Here is a 19,562-nt window from a genome sequence, read left to right as displayed (position 1 = left end):
CAGGAGGGGGTATTTCAAGGACCCAAAAGGGTACCGTTGGGCCTTTGGTATAGCTGCATTGGTGACAGAGGAGATCGAACAGCTGTCTACCCTGCCTGGTCTCTCTCAAGACCCTTCGGTTGTGGGATTGCTGAAGGTTGAAGAACAACACGTGCCAATTGCTACCACGACGGTGCACCGGCGGCAATATCGCACCAACCGAGACTCCTTGATCCCCATCCATAAGCTGATTTGCCAATTGGAGAGCCAAGGAGTGATCAGCAAGACTCACTCACCTTTTAATAGTCCCATATGGCCCGTGCAGAAATCTAATGGGGAATGGAGACTAACAGTAGATTATCGTGGGCTGAATGAAGTCACGCCACCGCTGAGTGCTGCTGTGCCAGATATGTTAGAGCTTCAATATGAACTGGAATCAAAGGCAGCGAAGTGGTATGCCACAATTGACATTGCTAATGCATTCTTCTCCATTCCTTTGGCAGCGGAGTGCAGGCCACAGTTTGCTTTCACTTGGAGGGGCGTCCAGTACACCTGGAATTGACTGCCCCAGGGGTGGAAACACAGCCCCACTATTTGCCATGGACTGATCCAGGCTGCACTGGAAAAAGGTGAAGCTCCAGAACACCTGCAATACATTGATGACATCATTGTATGGGGCAACATGGCAGAAGAAGTTTTTGAGAAAGGGAAGAAAATAATCCAAATCCTTTTGAAGGCTGGTTTTGCCATAAAAGAAAGTAAGGTCAAGGGACCTGCACAGGAGATCCAGTTCTTAGGAGCAAAATGGCAAGATGGGCGTCGTGAGATCCCTATGGATGTGATCAACAAAATAGCAGCTATGTCCCCACCGACTAATAAAAAGGAAACACAGGCTTTCTTAGGTGTTGTGGGCTTTTGGAGAATGCATATTCCAAATTACAGTCAAATTGTAAGTCCTCTCTACCAAGTTACCCGGAAGAAGAATGATTTTAAATGGGGGCCTGAGCAACGACAAGCCTTTGAACAAATTAAGCGGGAGATTGTTCATGCAGTAGCTCTTGGGCCAGTCCGGGCAGGACAAGATGTTAAAAATGTGCTCTATACTGCAGCTGGGGAGAATGGCCCTACCTGGAGCCTCTGGCAGAAAGCACCTGGGGAGACCCGAGGCCGACCCCTGGGGTTTTGGAGTCGGGGATACAGAGGATCCGAGGCTCGCTATACTCCAACTGAAAAAGAGATATTGGCAGCATATGAAGGAGTTCGAGCCGCCTCAGAAGTGGTTGGTACTGAAGCACAGCTCCTCTTAGCACCCCGACTGCCAGTGCTGGGCTGGATGTTCAAAGGGAAGGTCTCCTCTACCCATCATGCAACTGATGCCACGTGGAGTAAGTGGGCCACACTGATCACACAACGAGCTCGCATAGGAAACCCCAGTCACCCAGGAATTGTGGAAGTGATCACGGACTGGCCAGAAGGCAAAGATTTTGGAATGTCGCCAGAGGAGGAGGTGACACGGGCTGAAGAGGCCCCGCTGTATAATAAACTGCCAGAAAATGAGAGGCAATATGCCCTGTTCACTGATGGGTCCTGCCGCATTGTGGGAAAACATCGGAGGTGGAAGGCTGCTGTATGGAGTCCTACACGACTAGTCGCAGAAACTGCTGAAGGAGAAGGTGAATCGAGTCAGCTTGCAGAAGTGAAAGCCATCCAGCTAGCGTTAGACATTGCTGAAAGAGAGAAGTGGCCAGTGCTCTCTCTCTATACTGACTCATGGATGGTGGCAAATGCCCTATGGGGGTGGCTACAGCAATGGAAGAAGAGCAACTGGCAGCGCAGAGGTAAACCCATCTGGGCGGCCGCACTGTGGCAAGATATTGCTGTTCGGATAGAGAAGCTAGTGGTAAAAGTACGTCACGTAGATGCTCATGTACCCAAGAGTCGGGCCACTGAAGAACATCAAAACAACCAGCAGGCAGATCAGGCCGCCAAGATTGAAGTGTCTCAGGTGGACCTGGACTGGCAACATAGGGGTGAGCTATTTATGGCTCAGTGGGCCCATGATACCTCGGGCCATCAGGGAAGAGATGCAACATATAGATGGGCTCGTGATCGAGGGGTGGACTTGACCATGGACACTATCGCGCAGGTTATTCGTGAATGTGAAACATGTGCTGCAATTAAGCAAGCCAAGCGGTTAAAACCCCCGTCGTGTGGAGGGCGATGGCTGAAATATAAACAGTGGGAGGCCTGGCAGATTGACGATATCACACTCCCACGAACCCGCCAAGGCAAGTGCCATGTGCTTACAATGGTGGAAGCAACCACTGGATGGCTGGAAACATATCCTGTGTCCCACGCCACTGCCCAGAACACTCTCCTGGGCCTTGAAGAGAAAGTTTTATGGCGACACGGCACCCCAGAAAGAATCGAGTCGGACAACGGGACTCACTTCCGAAACAACCTCATAGACGCCTGGGCCAAAGAGCGTGGCATTGAGTGGGTATATCACATCCCTTATCACGCACCAGCCTCCGGAAAAATCGAACAATACAATGGACTGCTGAAAACTACATTGAGAGCAATGGGGGGTGGAACTTTCAAACATTGGGATACACATTTAACAAAAGCCACCTGGTTAGTTAATACTAGAGGATCCGCCAATCGGGCTGGCCCCGCCCAACCAAGACTTCCACATACTGTAGAAGGGGATAAAGTCCCTGTAGTGCGCATGAGAAGTATGTTAGGAAAGGCAGTCTGGGTTAGTCCCCCCTCAAGCAGAGACAAACCCATCCAAGGGGTTGTTTTTGCTCAGGGACCTGGGTACACCTGGTGGGTGATGCAGAAGGATGGGGAAGTTCGATGTGTACCTCAGGGAGATTTGATTTTGGGAGAGAATAGCCAGTGAATTAGGCTGTATGATATTTAACTGCTAAATAACCTGCCAATGTATGTCATTGTATCTATAGTGTCTATATGCCATATCAAGGGTATTACTGTAAGAATTACCCAAATGACTGAAGGATGGACTTTGAAACTGAGCCAAGTACAACAGTGATAGAACTTGAACTGGTGCCCAGCAGTTTCCTCAAGATCAGCCTCTTCGACCTGCAGGCCAAGGGTGTGGGTTGCACCAAATGTACCGGCCACAAGTTCCAGAGGCAGCATACAACAACCTAACACCTCACACCATCTCTCTTATCCTGAAGAACTGTTACAACAGATGGAGCCCCAAAGTCATGGACTAAATAAAATTGATGGACACATTGGAGGGATAGCCCATCGACTAAGGGAATACTATTTGTGTGTGTGTGTGTGGGGGGGGTGTGTCCATATACATATATATATATAAGACAAGGAAAGTGGTAGTGGTTGATTGGAAAATGTAAGATCTGGGCATGATGTAGATGGTATAGAATAAGGGGTGGATAATGTCCTGGGTTCAGCTGGGATAGAGTTAATTTTTACAGGAACCTGGGAGGTGGGGGGGCATAGCTGGGGCAGCTGACCTGAAATAGCCAAGGAGCTATTCCATACCATGTGACATCATGCTCAGTATATAAATGGGGAACGGGCTGGGGGGAGGGCTTTCAACTTTCGGTGGCGGAGCGTCGGGTTCCGGGTGGTGAGCAGTTGCACTGTGCATCACTCATTTTGTATATTCTTTTATTACTACCGTTGTTGTTGTAACCTTTTTTTTGTGTTGTCCCAGTAAACTGCCCTTGTCTCAGCCCTCGAGGTTCCAGGTTTTTTTCTTTTCTCTCCTCCGTCTCCTCCCTATCCCACCGGAGGGGGGCGGGAGGAGTGAGCGAGCGGCTGCGTGGTCCTTTGTTACCGGCTGGGCTGAAACCACGACACATGCCTAGATAGTAATACGAAATGGACCAAGTGGAACGTTTAGCCTTCAAGAACTTAACACAGGATGGGAGAATGGGCAGAAATTGCTGGGCTATAAATATTACAATACAAAGTCTGCGGGTGAGAGAGAAAGGTGGCCATACCAGCAACAGAGTAACACTACATTAAAAAAACTGAACTTGTTCGTGCTATGACTCTAATGTCATCTCAGGTGGAATACACTGAGGTATTACACAGTGACTACGTGTTTTAGACACATCCAATAACTCTCCCGTGGAGGTGCTGATGGTTAGGGAGTCATCGCTTGACTCAGTCCTAAGTGTACAAAGTCTCAAGGAGTAGATGAGGTAGGAAGAGACCTCTGGGTATCATTTAGCTTAAATCCACTGTCCAAGCAGGGTCACCTCGAGACGGTTACCCAGGACTACATCCAGTCAGGTTCTGAGTATCTCCAAGGATAGATACTCCATAATCTTTCTGGGCACCTGTGCCAGTGCTCCATCACCCTCACACTGAAAATGGCTTCTCTTGTTTAAGCAGAATTTCTTGTATTTCAATTTGTGCCCATTGCCTCTTGTCCTTCTACTTGATAGCACTGAGAAGAGTCTGGCTCGATCTTCTTTACAGCCCCCCCCCCCCCCCCCGCCCCATATTTATACACATTGACAAGATCCCCCTGCAAGCCTTCTCCCCTCCTGAACAGTCCCAGCTCTCTCAGTCTCTACTCATATGTCATATATTTCAAGCCCTTAACCATCTTGGTCACCCTTTCCTGGACTCATTCCAGTCTGTCCTTGTCCCTCGTGTACTGAGGAGCCCAGAACTGGAACCAGCACTTCAGATGTGGCCTCACCAGTGCGGAGTACAGGGCAAGGATCACCTCCCTGTCCTGCTGGCAACACCCTTTCTACGCAGCTCAGGAGGCTGCTGGCCTTCTTCGCCAAGACATAGAAACAGACTGTTTTTCGTAAGAGTGTAATACATAGGACAGACTTCTACACCTTAAGGGATTACAGCTTCCACAAGTTTACATGGATTTAAGAGCAGACAAATCCACAGAAAAGAAATCCATTGAGGATTATTAAACACAATCAGCTACAATATCACAAGATGTCCCTGAGCTATAAAACCGGAAGCTCGACAAGTTGGAAGTTGGATGATGTATCACTGTGTACTTCCTCTGTCCCTATGCTTAAAGCATCCCTTTTTGACTGTGGCTGAAGGTATTAAGCTAGATGGACCTTTAGTCTGATGCAGGGCTATTCTTGGGCATTACAAAATGCTACATGAATTGTACAGTGTATTATCTTACACCTACTGCAGTCATTTACCAAGTTTCTGAATTAATTTGATTTTGAAAGATACAAGAGTATGGAAGATAACTATATTTAAATAAACAACACTGTTAAAGTTTAATTACAAGTTCAGAACTTGTTTCAATTAAGCAGTAGGAAAAGCCCCTGAAGAAAGATACAACGAAGATTTTACCTCATATCTCAAACAAATGAACTCTCAAACTCAGAATGGCACTTAAAAGTCAAATGTTTCTTAGTGTACAAAGACCTTTCAGTTTTTCAGCATTCTTTCAGAAAGTGCAAGACAGACATGTTGGAGCACCCAGATATATCCACCAGGACAATAGTATTAAGTTCTTCAAATTGGCAGTATAATCAAAGGACAGAGATCACAATTTAACAGGCCAGTATTTTATTGGTCTCCAGAAATTTTCATATCATACATACTTCTGATAGGCTTTTCCAGCTACCTGATAAATTCATGAATTTGTGAAGTCTGTTCAAGTTTAAGAATCTCCTACTTTTTCTCAGTTGAGATGTGTTTGATAACACAGTCCTAGGATTATCTCCTCAATATTTTGTATTTTCCCCTCTCTTTTGACATTCAAGTCCTCATATAGTTTAAAGTACATTTTTACACACAAAAAAAGCCTCCAGAATCTCTACTATTTCTACAGGGCACAAATGATGTTCTTAAAAACCTTTCATTCAAGTCAGAGTATTTCATAAATGGTGGCACTACGTAATGGGACTTGTGAACCAACACCATATGAGCATACATTAATCAGCAGACAGCACACTGAATACATGAGGCAATCTTCATTAGTAACAGATGGTAAGTTCAGCAGTTGCTATTTTATAGGTTGCAAAGGATAAGGACAGTATAACAAAAATGTTCAAACAGCGGTTGTTACTTCGTAAGAAAATACCGTGGGGTGCAAATCTGCAAGAATCCTTTTTAAAAATCTCAATTTACATATAGTCTAGTCATCAAATTTAATCTTTTTCCCTTGGAATGCTGTAATTTGAGACATTTGTTCCCGGCGCCTCTTGCTTGCTTCCCACGACGGATGAAGAGGCTGCTCCAAACATGCTTTCTTATTGTCACGTTTAACACCTGCAGCTTTTGCAAATGGTTGCTTCTTGAGCTGTGGTTCCTTTTTAAGAAGAGCTGTGCAAGAAGCACAGAATAAAACATTAGCTACATCATGAACCGTCATAAAAATATGCTAAAACTACCTTGGGATTGCAGGTATTTTCAAGAATTTCTTAATGAGCCATGGGGATCAGATTCATCTGCATGTTCACAGCAAGATTTCCTCACCTTGCAGGCCAGTAAATTGTCACTTCATAGACTGCAGATAGTTAAGATTTATTATTACTGACCACATTGAAAATTTGTGTAGACAAATATTCAGCACAGTCTCAACATTTTTCTTCATAATAAACCAATGAGATATTACACAATGTAACGAAATAAGACTGAAATGATGTCCTTGATCCAATGAATTCCAAAATTGAACCATATGCTACAAATAGAATAAAATATTGAAGGAGATATTGAAGGAATTACTCATAAGATAAACGACTTGTTAAATATCATAATCTGACACCTTTAGCTGTGCACAGGTAACACTAACTGCTCAACATGAAGACAGATGGAAAAGCACTTTCCTGTTTAAACCCTACTTTAAGTATTTCTAATATGCAAAAATAGGAAATAGCAAACAATATCCACAGATTAAAATGAAAGCTCAACAATTTGACCATTTTAACAACCAATGTTAAAATATGTGCCACAAAACTGAAATGAAACAAAAACCAGACTGTCATGATTAGGCTGCAGAGGCAACAAAATCTCAAAATGTTTTTACTCTTATAACTTTACCAGGTTAAGTAACACATACCTGTTCTTCCATTTTTGAGAGGATGGTCTTTAGTATTTCTAAAAATAAAAAGAGAATTTAGGATTTTTCAGGAAGCTTGTAATATGACAAACACCTGTGAACAGAGAATTGTCATCACCAAAACATTTGTGCAATGACTTTTCAAGCATAATGTGCAAACCCCTTACACATTATTTCCTTTTTGTTAAAAAAGAAATAAAAATAGAAGTATCCAGTAGTGATTTAATTTGGATGCAGGTCTAGTTAGGAATCCTATGCATATGTCAGTGCTAATATGAATATGAAAAATACGTAAGTGTGAAGAAAGCACAAGAAGACGGCAGAATAGTTTATGTGAAAATAAGCTGTAATTGGCTGAAATTCTCCTTGTTTGGTAAGGGCTACTAAAAATCACAACAATTTCCATTACTGGGAAGGAGGGAGGGAATGGAGAACATAACAAGGTGAAATGGTTTACCTTCTTCTGTTTTGAGATTTCTGATTAGACGTAGACAAAGAAGTGCAGAACATTGATTCCAGCTTGCTTGCTTTTGCGCATGGCTTTCCTTCTTCCATGATTAAATCTCGCAGTGCCCCACTGTTCTTTTCTTTCTTTACTATGTTTTTCTGAAGTCTATCCTTTCCTTTTGCTGAAGAATGATCAGTAACTGCTGTTATCTTTTTCTTTCTTTTTACTTTGCCAATGAAGAAATCATCATTGCTGTCATTGTCAGAATCTGATGACTGGTTATAAAACCTCTCTTCAGTACTATCATCAAAGTAGTCCTCTTCATTAGGATGTTCCTGGTCACTATCATCATTAATTATTTCTTTTATTGCTTTTAATTTGTTCATGCTCATATTTTCTTTCCTTTTTTGATAGCCAAGTTTCTTTCCTGTTTTATTCTGAGCGACTGCTTGCATTTCTACTGCCTGAAATGAAGATTCTTCTGGAGTATATGCTCTCTCAATTTCCACAGTTTTCTGCTCAGATTCACTGTCACAAAGGTCTTCAGCCACCCTGTCAGTTTCTATTTTCCTACTCATTTCTGTTTTGCGTTCACATCCTTGCTGTTTCTGACCTAGTTTAAGAGCTTGGTCATCCAAATTGCTATTGAAATGTTGTGCTGATTTAGGCTGTTCTTCTGACTTAGCTTTATTCAAAGGAGTGGCTTTTGCTGGGTTCTTTCTTGCATCCTTAAAAGCTTTTACAGCAGCTATACAAGGGACAGAAGAAAAATGTTTTGTTGCAGCTGCACATGAGTTTCCATAAGTTATTTTAATATATTAAAACATTTTTGCAAGTTAAATATGTTGTACTGAGCAAGCATATTTTGAATGTCCTTATCAATCATTTACTAAACACATGGGGCAATAAATACCTTAAAGTACAGCATCAACAAAAGTTAGGAAAAGAAATTATTACCAACTGAATACACTGTTAAACTTGGGTTTAACTGTGAACTTCTCTTCCAGAATATAATTTTCAGCTGATAATCATGCTCATTTAGGGCATTACTTTGTGTGTAAAAACTGCAAACAAACAGTAAATTGCTCAGATAGAATTAAATCGGTATTTGACATGCTCTGTTATTAACAAAGTAACTTTGTGACATTATTACTAGGACTTGACCCTTTTTAACATCAATTTTAGTCCAAAACTTTGAGTTTAAAGAGAACAGGAGATAACCTAAAGAACAAGGAAAGATTCCCTAAGGATTCTGGGAACAGTTTCCAGGGAAGTTTAAGGGAGTAATTTGCAAACCCTTTTAGCTGCCTTTGGAAACCTAGTTGTAATGCTCCTTTTACCTTTGTATCTGCATGTTATTGTGCTCATTGCCAGTTCAGTCCTATATAATTTAGAGATACTCCATTATATCAATTTGATTTTTTAGAGTTCCATTTATGAGCCCTGTTTGTCCTACACCCTACACATTAAATGTCATATTGCATACTGTCACACATAAGCCCATTTCAACCAACACAAATGACTACAAGCTTGTGATACTTGGTTCACTGCAGCTAGTTAAGGTAACTACAGGCGCTTTTTTTTTTTTTTTTTTTACTTTTCTTTTTATACTGGTTGTTGGTGTCAGGAACATCCAGGAACAAGGTAACACAACAGTAAGCTACTGAAGTCATAAATGAGTTAATAAAATATTTCATACCTTTAAGTTCAATGAATCTGGGTTTCAAGAGGGGGTGTGTTGCCAGTCTTGCAATGGCTCGCTCAGCTGCAGTACAATTTGGCTATACAAAATAAATTCAAAGATGTGAAGTCAATAGAACAGTGAATACCTATACAGGTCTGTATCAGTTATGCTACAATGCATACTAATATGATTCTGGACTATGAATTGGACAAGAGGAAAAACTTATGACACTATAATATTTGAATATTTCTTATTTTTTCTTGTACTACTGTCAATTCTAAATGAGGAAAAATCTGACTGCCCAAACATTGACAGAAATGTGACAGACATGCAAATCAGCTATTTCTCAGGTACTGAATAGGGATAACATGATTTTTATTTTAAAGGCATACCAGACACATCTCTTAGAGCTAACATGCTAATTTTTACATTCACTATTTCTTACCCCTGCAAAGCAAATTAATGAAGCCCCTGAATAAAAACCATCATATTGGTAGAAGGCATTCTGCATGAAGAAATACAGCAGCTTGCAAGAGGTGCAGTATGGATGCCATAAAGTAGGTGAAATGACAGAGCAGGTATTGAAGGAATATACATTAAATGTCGTTGAGAGGCAAGGTCTAACCTGATCTTAAAGACAAACCACCTTGAATTTGATGTGGTAGAATACTGGAACACTGTAGACTGATTTGAAGAACAAATATGATCTTCATGCTTTAATTTGAAGAAAAAGGAGAAAAGTAGGAATTGCTTCCATTTCTGACTTCCTTTTTTACATATTAGAAGTCACAGGTATGACGCATTGTAAAAGCTATCTCATTTTCAGGTTCTTGTTATCAATCTGCTTGAAGAACAAAATGAGAGGTATCTAAGACTTTCCAGAGGCAGTTTTGTCTCCTTTTTTTTTGAAGGTAGGGAAAGAAGCTGTAACAGGCTTGTAAAACACAAATTTAGCAGGAAGATTTCTTAAAGCCTGCAGTGGAATTCTTTGCGAGAGAAAAGACACACCTTCCTCCATTCCTCCTAGTGGTACTGTAATAGATATATGCTTAAATTGTTGCTACCCGTGATTTGAGCTATATGCTACAGGAAGTACTACAGCAGAAGCCACCCAAACCAACAGATGATGAGCCTTGTAAAGAACTGGGAAGGTGTCCTGTGACCCAAGCTGAGCTGGTTTTGGTACCCAACAACTCAACACGACACGCTGCCTATCCTGTCCTAAGCAACTACTGTGATGCAGCCAAAGTCACAGGTATGTAAATTGTAGGGAATAAGGGGTAGAGATTGTACTGGCTCTGCCCTGGGATGGAGTTAACTTTCTCCATAGCAGCCAAGATGGTGCTGTGCTTTGGATTTGTGACTAAAACATTTTAAAGTTGGTAACACACCAATGTTTTAGTTATTGCTGAGCAGTGCTTGCACAGCATCAAGGCCTTCTCGGTTTCTCACTGTGCCCTCCCAACAAGCAGGCAGGGGGTAGGCAAGAGGTTGGAAAGTAAACACTCCTGGGACAGCTGATCCAAATTGACCAAAAGGATATTCCATTCCATATCAAGTTGTGCTCAGCAATAAAATCTTAAGGAAAGGAAAAGGAAGGGGGAGGGATGTTTGTGGTTATGGCGTTTGTCTTCCCAAGTAACCGTTACATGAAATGAAGCCCTGCTTTCCAGGATGTGGCTGAACATCTGCCCGCCGATGCGAAGTAGAGAATAAATTCCTTATTCTCCTTTGCTTTGTGTCCTTTCTCACACAACTTTGCTTCACTTATTGAGCTGTCTTTATCTCAAGCCATGAGTTTTTCTCACTTTTGCTCTTCTGATGCTGTCCCTGTCCTGCAGGGGTAGGGTGTGCAAGCTGCTGCTGGGTGCTTAGTTGCTGGCTGGGGTCAAACCATGACACAAACACTACCTAATACATCAGCAATGCATGTTTAAAGTATCTGGTTTGCTTGACGTGAGTGCTCAGTGGGGAATCTTATTTGTTTGTATGTGGATTTTCTTCCAGCAGAAGAAATGCCACTTAGTATAAACAGTTATGTATTCATTGCATAAAGACAGATGGACACTTCATGCCAACTAACAGAGCAGAAGATGACACTACAGCTACAGCAGAGACAGTACTTCTAAATGCAGAAACATTTAATTGGTTTGCAAAACACAGATCTTGTTCCTCAACCGATGCAAAGCAAATCCCATTTGTATTTCTTTTGCCATAGTTCTAGAGCATACAATACATACTCTAGGTATGTCCACTCATATTTCATGTTTGAAGTGCAGAGCATCTGGGAATTCTAGTACCTTCCTTTCTCCTCAAGCCTCTGCTATTACATCGTTATTTCTTCAGGTCAAGAAAAACTGGAAAAATATTTTCTCTGTAGACTGTCTACAGAACTATGAACACTGGCCAGAGGAGACGGGTCAAAAGATGGGTCCATTTCCAAGGGCCACAGACTGGCTTACTTTCAGGCTAGCCTAGCTCTGAGAACTTGAAATCTGGATTTTGATCCCCATGTGACAGTGCTGCATGCTGCCACCAGATTCCTGGGACAGCAAGCTCACATTTCTGAAGATCAAACGCTATTTTCTTTGGAGATTTTTCTATAGCTGGAAAATCTATTTCTGAACTTAATTAATACACTTTTTCCCTCAGCTACTTCCTGTGGGTTTTGAAAGAATATACCATGAAGTTCAGAAAGCAGCAGCAGCTTCTGTGCAACATCTGGTGTTCTTTAATTCAAATATTTATAGAACGGGTTTAAGCATATACATGCCAATCCATATGGAATAACCACATTTTTTCCTTATAGCAAAATACTTCACAAACACTACTCACACTGATAGACAGTAGCCAACAAACATACAATATGACATTCACATTCTTTAAAATTTCCCATTTTTCCGTTTTTTTGGCACATCCAATGCTCAATTTATTTTTCCTCAAGTATTTTCCAGTATATAAAACCCTGGCAGAAAATAAAACTTAACAGAAAAAGGTCAACTGTATTTACAGCATAAGCACCCTTTCCCCCTCCTCCTGCCCCCAGCACATTTAATTATGCAGATACTGGAATTGTACATCTTTATTCTCACATGTTCCTGCTACTTCTTGTATTGTTTTGCACTATTCATTTTTTCACTCAAGCATATCCCAGTACTTTCCATAGGAACACTCTTCCTCATTCAGTGTGCAACTGAGGTGCTGCAAAGTGAAAAAAGCAACTGAGCAGTGTATAATCACACTTTTCAGTGAGAAACTGTAAGCTACATACAGAACCGCCTGAAAGTCAGAGTCTCCTCAAACTTTTTGTCTTCGTGATGCATTATTTCTGTATATAGTATTAAAGACATCTGTCTATCATCACTGACATGATTCATTAAACTTCATGTGGACATTTAACTGAATTAACTGCACTGATCTCTATATTTTCAAATATCTTAAAATGAAAAGAAACCCAAACTGCATAAACAAGCATTCTTCATCCTGAATGGTAGCTGTGCATACAGATGCAAAAACCTCAAAACACAACTTGTCAGTTATCACATATTAAAGCAGCAGTTGTATAACTTACACATGTGCAAACACATACACATGCCCCACATCAGGGAGACAAACTTTGTACAATGTGGCAACGATTGGGAAGAGAATGGACATTACAAGCTTGCTAAGATAAAAACAGATTCATAACCCAAGTTTTGAGATGTGCTGGAATAGGGGTCAGAAGTATGGAATGGCTCTGAGAGGTGGCAGCACTGGGTAAAAAAAAAAGTCAAGCAGAAGTTGTGTGGGTAGTACCTGCTTCATACAATGCAGGTGATAAAGTGAGAATGAGAAACTGAGTGTTTCAGGGCCTGGGGCAGATGGGATTGCAGGAGTTGAAAGGGATACCTTGTTAGCATGCTTGACACAGTAGAGTTTCAGGAAGAATTAAAGTGCAGAAAGCTGGGATTAAGTCGGGAACATGAAATGGAGACTTCTGACCATTGCTTCATTCTGATTACTTTTCCTGCTCAAATCTACTTTTGTTTGTATGCTTTCTGCTATAATTATAATCAACAATAGGAAAGAAAGAGGTCATACTTCTATTCTTCAATTGACTTTTGCACAAAAGGGGATTGCCTTGTTACAGCTCTCACCAGAAACAAGACTGCTACTAGAAGAGTATACTACTACAAAGACTACTACTAGAATTTCAACTGGGTCAAAGGACAGTGCTACCAAACTTGTAATGCTTGGTGGCCCCGCATCTGTTATTTTAGATCATCTCTCAGTTATTTAAAATAATGACATTCACATGGAAACAGTCAGAAACCCCACTGACAAGTGTGCAGTACATGGCAAAAGCCATGACACAAAAAGTAACCTCGAAGCCATGTCATACTCAAGTTTCTAAACTAACTGGAAGTGCAGTTTAATGTCGAGGGTCACGACAGCCTGATTTTAAGCAAAAAAAAATGGCAGAGATAATGCTATCCAGGGTAAGCACTAAAAAAAAATAAAATAAAAAAAAAATCCCCAATTCTGGGCCAAAACAAGATGTCATTGCAATACCCTTTGTAGCAGCTTAGGAGAAGAGCTGTTTCTCTACTAAAAAAACCCCAGAAAACCTGTTAATCCACACGTTCCTCCCAGAGCTCTAACTAGTTACAGCTGTCCTTCGTAATAGCAGATGTGGTTAATGTGGAGTCACAGGGTGGCTGAAGGTGCCAGATCATGGCTGCCACCCAAGTCCATCCCATGACCTCATACTGCTTTGGAATGAGACCCTTGAGAAAAGTTACTTTCCGACTGTGAAACGCTGATAGTTCTCCCTCTTCCTTTATGTCTGTAAGACATACAGTAAGTGACTTGTGGCCATCAGACATGGGGAAGATTTTGGTACGAGAGGCAATTAGTTATGGGTATCGCTTGTGGCAGCATTGTTGTGTCTCAGCTCCTGACAGCAAGAGATTGTTTGTTGACCCTGGCTGGACACCAGGTGCCCACCAAAACTGCTCTATCACTCCCCCTCCTCAGAGGACAGGGTCATGTTATGTTGTCTCTGCTGCTACTTCCTCCTCAGGGGGAGGACTCCTCAACACTCCTCCCCTGCTCCACTGTGGGGTCCCTCTCACAGGATACAGTCCTCCATGAACTTCTCCAACATCAGCCCTTCTTATGGGCCTGCAGTTCTTCACAAAATGCTCCAGTGCGGGTCCCTTCCACAGGCTGCAGTCCTTTAGGCACAGCCTGCTCCAGCGTGGGTCCCCTCCAGGGTCACAAGTCCTGCAGAAAACCTGCTCCAGCGTTGGCTCCTCTCTCCACGGGTCCACAGGTCGTGCCAGGAGCCTGCTCCAGCGTGGGCTTCCCACAGGGTCACAGCCTCCTTCGGGCATCCACCTGCTCTGGCATAGGGTCCTCCATGGGCTGCAGGGGGACAGCCTGCCTCACCATGGTCTTCCCCACGGGCTGCAGGGGAATCTCTGCTCTGGCGCCTGGAGCACCTCCTGCTCCTCCTTCTTCACTGACCTGGGTGTCTGCAGGGTTCTTTCTCTCACATATTCTACCTCCTCTCCTCTGGCTGCTGTTGCCATGCAGTTCCCCACCCCCCTTCTTAAATCTGTTATCCCAGAGTGCTACCACCATCGCTGATGGGCTCAGCCTTGGCCACCAGCAGGTCTGTCTTGGAGCAGGCTGGCTTTGGCTTTATCGGATGGGGGGGAGCTTCTAACTTCTGTTGTGTTGTGTCTGTCCGCCCCCCCCCCCCCCCCCCCACCTTGCCACACAAACCCAATACACTCACCTTGATAATAGGAGAATGGATCAATGAGGGAATGCAGTAAACAGGTCTCTGCTGGATTTGGCAAGAGTTTAAAAGAGAGTGGTTCTCCCAAATACAGAAATAACAGAGAGCAATCCCGTAGTATTCAAAGGATAGAAACAGCACTAAATGCTTCAGACTCTGCACTGGCAATGGATAACCAAAACCTGTCAGATTTATAATCAACTTTTACTCAGTTTTTACTCAAGCTTTCCTAATTTTCCATGCAACATCAAAATGATGGTACAGGTGTTAGGAAGAAGTAGCTATACAAGCTTAATAGCAAGACAGGTGAGAAGTTCTTATAGCAATTACTTCTGTATGGATCTCAGGAAATCATGCAAGTTTCAACAGATTTTTTTTTTTATTGGACTATATACAATTTTTAAAATAGACTGATGAAAAATTTCCAATTGAAGCTAAAATGTATGTCCTAACAGATCTAAAGCCTTTGCAAAATAACTCAGCAGGGTAATGTCTTGTAGTAGAACAATAGAAGAAAAACTGAACAATTTCTTACAAAACATCATGATACACAAGTAAACCTGAAGTGCTCCTTGGCTTCTTGTTTATTACCCTCTTCAGTGCTTGCCACAGTTTACATTGTTTTACAGTGTTTTCTGTTATCATGGTAATTCAGCCATGAAAGTATTTTTATATTTACTTTGTCTTGCAAACATTATGGAAGTTGAAGACCCATGGCAACATGGGGTATTCTCGACAATCTTTTCGCTCATCTGCAGAACTGCACACAATAGAAGGTAAAGGTCTGGAGAATCTAGCTGACCTTGCATTGATAGCAGTAGCACTGGCAGTCAACTCGTCACTGACTTCTGCAGACTTTTGAATCCGTCATCAGGGAGAAGCACGAGATTCTTCTAAATACTATCAAGGTGCCTACATTGCCCTAACTTCACTTGCATGTCTGGACCAAAGCTGTTCTTTTCCCCATAATTTGTTCATTAGATTTACCTTCACTTGTACATCCAGTTTGGCTTGTCTTTTATCAAAAAAGAGTACGAAGTATAAATTTGTTTCTATCATTGGCTCATCTTCTTTTAAAACAAGAATTTCATAACAGGCGTTAAATTCAAACAAAAATAGATTTCTTGCTGTTCTTTGCTGCATGCATGATAAAAAATACCCACTATCCAAGCATCTGAAAAAGTTTAAAGGACTTTTAAGCAGCCTAGCACTTTACAAGTGTTAGAAGACCATATTTAATTGGAGTATAAAAGAGTCAAGAGTTTCTCTTGATTAATCTGTCACAACTAATTTAGCCAACCATACAACTGTCAGGTAAATGCTTCTTTTTCAGACTGGGAAATGGTCAAAGAGAAATGGGAGTGTTTCATCCCAAACTACCACAGTGATCTACAGCAGAGCTTGGCATAAACCCTAATCCTGCCAAAGTACAAATTATGTACTTAATCTTCTACTAATTCTTTCCTTCTTCTCTTCATGCATAAAATAATTCCTATGATTGTTTCAATAATGAAAAGTCAGAGCAAAAAAATCCTGAATAAAACAGGCATGGATTCCTAATTATCTCCTCATGGAGAACAGGGTCAACTCTAGGTGTAAACTGAAACAGCAAGATTGTGGGAAAACTCAAATGCTGCTAAGTCGTCTTCACTTCTTTCAGGGCTAGTAAGAATATCTGTCTATAACCCTCTCAGTTTGGCATTCCCACACAAACAATGCACAAATTTTTTAAGGAAAAAATGTGAACTACTTAAGGTTATGAAAGAGGACATAAAGCGAGCACCGTGCCAACTCCCCCACACAGTTGTGGTGGTCTAACTCATTGTGACTACCAACACTGAAACCTCTGCTGGCCTTTGAGAAAACATAGAAGCATGCTGAACATTACTTTAAGCTATGGACAAATGTGCCTACGAAGTGGACAAATTCCCAGTGGAAAGCAGTTGTGAAGAGAGTACTCCCCATATTAGATTCTAAAAAAATTATTAAGAAATATCTGTAATGTAAAAATATTACATAATTTGAATTGTACATCCAGTACAATTAACGAGTATAAAATATGTACAGTTCTGACTTACAGCAATGTAAAGTCAAATACGTAAAACATAACAGTATAAAGCCTACATGTTTTTGCTTTTTATATATAGCTTTGTATAAAATACATGCATTTCATATATTTTGACATTTGAACAGTTGCGGCACTATATCACTATATAAAATATATGCACCCTGCCAAACTGAACAAAAAAATTTGGCACACAGCACAGTAAAATAGATGCCACTAAAAAAAGAAGACACCACCAGTCCCCCCACCCCCTTTCAGGCAAAAGACAATCATATTGAGAAAGTAAACTGGAAAGCAAAATATGATGAAACAGAAACCCTGAAGCAAAAAATGTACTTCAGGGGTATAGAAACAAAATGCATCTCGGATAACATGCAGTAGCTGTGAATAATACAAAGAGAAAAGTCTTTGCCACAAAATTCACATAGACTTCTTCAGAGAACATAGTGAAATTTGGAGGAAAGGTCATATATAAATTAGTTTAACAACCACTATATATCAGATCTGAAACCACAACTGACTTTTGCAGAAAAGTGAAGTTGACAGATTGTTTGCTCATAACTGTCCATCTAGAATGAGGATCTGGAGACTCAAAATAGGCAGTAGTTTATTAACTGTGAACAGGGAGTTAAGCTGACCAATCTCAAAATGAAATTTGAATCAAGCACTATTTGGGAAAACAAAATTTAAAAAAATTTATTACTTATACTTATTTGCTATGGAAAAGACAGCAGAAACTGAAAGTAGACCAATAACACTCAGGCAGTGCTGCAAGCTGAGCAGGAAACAGAATTGTCCGAGTTCACTACGACCTGAATGCATCTGAGCTCCCAAGACCCAGCTGTGCATCACGGGCATGTCCAAAGACTGAGTGGAAGCAGATGATAGCAAATAAATTAGCAAGATACAAGGATAAGCTCCACATTATTAAAACTATCTAATGGACCAAGAAGTTCACAGTATTCTGTCTTGAACGAACCTGAGAAGTTTCAGAACTGAGATATCCACCAGCCTCCTTATGAAATCAATTTGGTGACAAAACCCTGTACCAAGCTTTCAGGGATGTAATCTTGAGATATCCTTACAATATTTCACTGTAAAACAGATGCTCAAATCTCAAATTATTACTTGTCAGATGCAGCCTGATACAGCACGATATGTTTAGGCACCATATGAAAGACAGTTTACAACAGAGAAAGCAGACATAGTTCACATTTTCAAATTTAAAACAGATGCAAAGTGCTTCAAAACTAGCTAACATTTGAAAAACAAGCTCCAATTTAATTCAGGTGTATTTCAGATAATTTATAACGTAAAGGTAAAAGACTTATCCCTGCCAACAAACCTTGTCCTGCTCAGACCTTCTAATTCACAAGCATTACCACCAGGGAACACACCTATACATAACTGAAGTACTGTCAGGTCAATGTCTTCAGGCAAAACTCTTGGGAGAGATGTATTTATGTTCAGAGCACTGCTGAAGGAACTAAATATGGGACCTAGGTATTTGGAGGCACAGATGACTTAAAGACTTCACGAACACGGCACACACTAACCAGGGGTAGGCCATGTTATAATATGCTATTCAAAACAAGACAGAATTTCTTGGCATACCACATTGCAATTTTCGTGCACAATTGAAAACAGATTCCTTTTAATCTATATGTTTTTCAGCCACTTTCTGAAAAAGACAATGGAAATACAAATTCTGTTCACTGAAAAACTATTAAAACATCTGAGATAAACATACCAGTTCTTTGGCACCAAAATGTAGATTTTCCATCATTAAGTCTATTGAGGGAGTATATGCATTCAAAACTTACTCTAATGATAAACACATGTCAGATATATATGGAAGCCCTGATATTACTTGAGCATATCAGCAGATGATGGATGTAAAATAAATGGAAATCCTGGATGTTCACATTTTATAGCAGGTATTTCACCATATGGCACACAGAACAGTCACCTTTATGCTTAAAGGCTCTCAGGCATCTTCTCGGCCATTACATTATTATTACTGAACTCTGGCATGCAGAATTTTCCTAATGTGTAATCATCCAACCACTTCAATCGTCATGTAGTTATTTGTATTCCAAACCCAAGAAAAACTAGACCATCACCCTTCAAATTTAATGCTATTATACTTTCACTAAGTGACCAGTTACCTCACATTTCCCATACTTTCCCTTACCTAGTAATATTGCCATAGAGGGGCAATTTGCCATAAACTTATGCTGCCATTTTACCAAGCTGTAACTTTTTAATGTAGCCGGTCTTAGCAGCTACATTCATTGACAGCCCAATAGATAAGATTTTTCTTTAAACAGAATTCCAATAATTCAAGAACATCTATTTTTTCTCCTTCAAGTTTTAAAAAGTTCAAGCAATAGTGCCTCCAGCACTTTTCATCTAATTTTCCAGTGTTAGTAGACTGATGGGCTTCATATTGACCTGAAAGAGCCCTCCTAATTCCGTAACTTTTTTTCTAGTTTTTATTTTTATAAATATCAATTTCTTAATTCTGAGTTGCAGCACTTTAAA

The 19,562-nt window shown here is 41.0% G+C and overlaps 1 protein-coding gene across 2 annotated transcripts in view; it reads right to left on the bottom strand.

The window, feature by feature from the left end:
* Nucleotides 1-5,524: 5,524 nt before the first annotated feature.
* The window catches only part of SRFBP1 (serum response factor binding protein 1), a 75,832-nt gene continuing 61,794 nt past the window's right edge, over nt 5,525-19,562 (bottom strand). For both annotated transcript variants that reach the window (XM_052775648.1, XM_052775649.1), the window contains 4 exons: nt 9,184-9,265; nt 7,494-8,232; nt 7,037-7,074; nt 5,525-6,300 (listed from right to left, as the gene is read on the bottom strand). In XM_052775648.1, coding sequence (XP_052631608.1) covers nt 6,113-6,300; nt 7,037-7,074; nt 7,494-8,232; nt 9,184-9,265 — 1,047 coding nt within the window. In that variant the 3' untranslated portion in view covers nt 5,525-6,112. The remainder of the gene's footprint in view (nt 6,301-7,036; nt 7,075-7,493; nt 8,233-9,183; nt 9,266-19,562) is intronic.

Source organism: Harpia harpyja, chromosome Z (assembly GCF_026419915.1).
Source record: "Harpia harpyja isolate bHarHar1 chromosome Z, bHarHar1 primary haplotype, whole genome shotgun sequence".
In the NCBI taxonomy this organism is placed as follows: Eukaryota; Metazoa; Chordata; class Aves; order Accipitriformes; family Accipitridae; genus Harpia; species Harpia harpyja.
The sequence above is the reverse complement of the archived record's forward strand: the minus strand, read 5'-3'. Positions and strand labels throughout refer to the sequence as shown.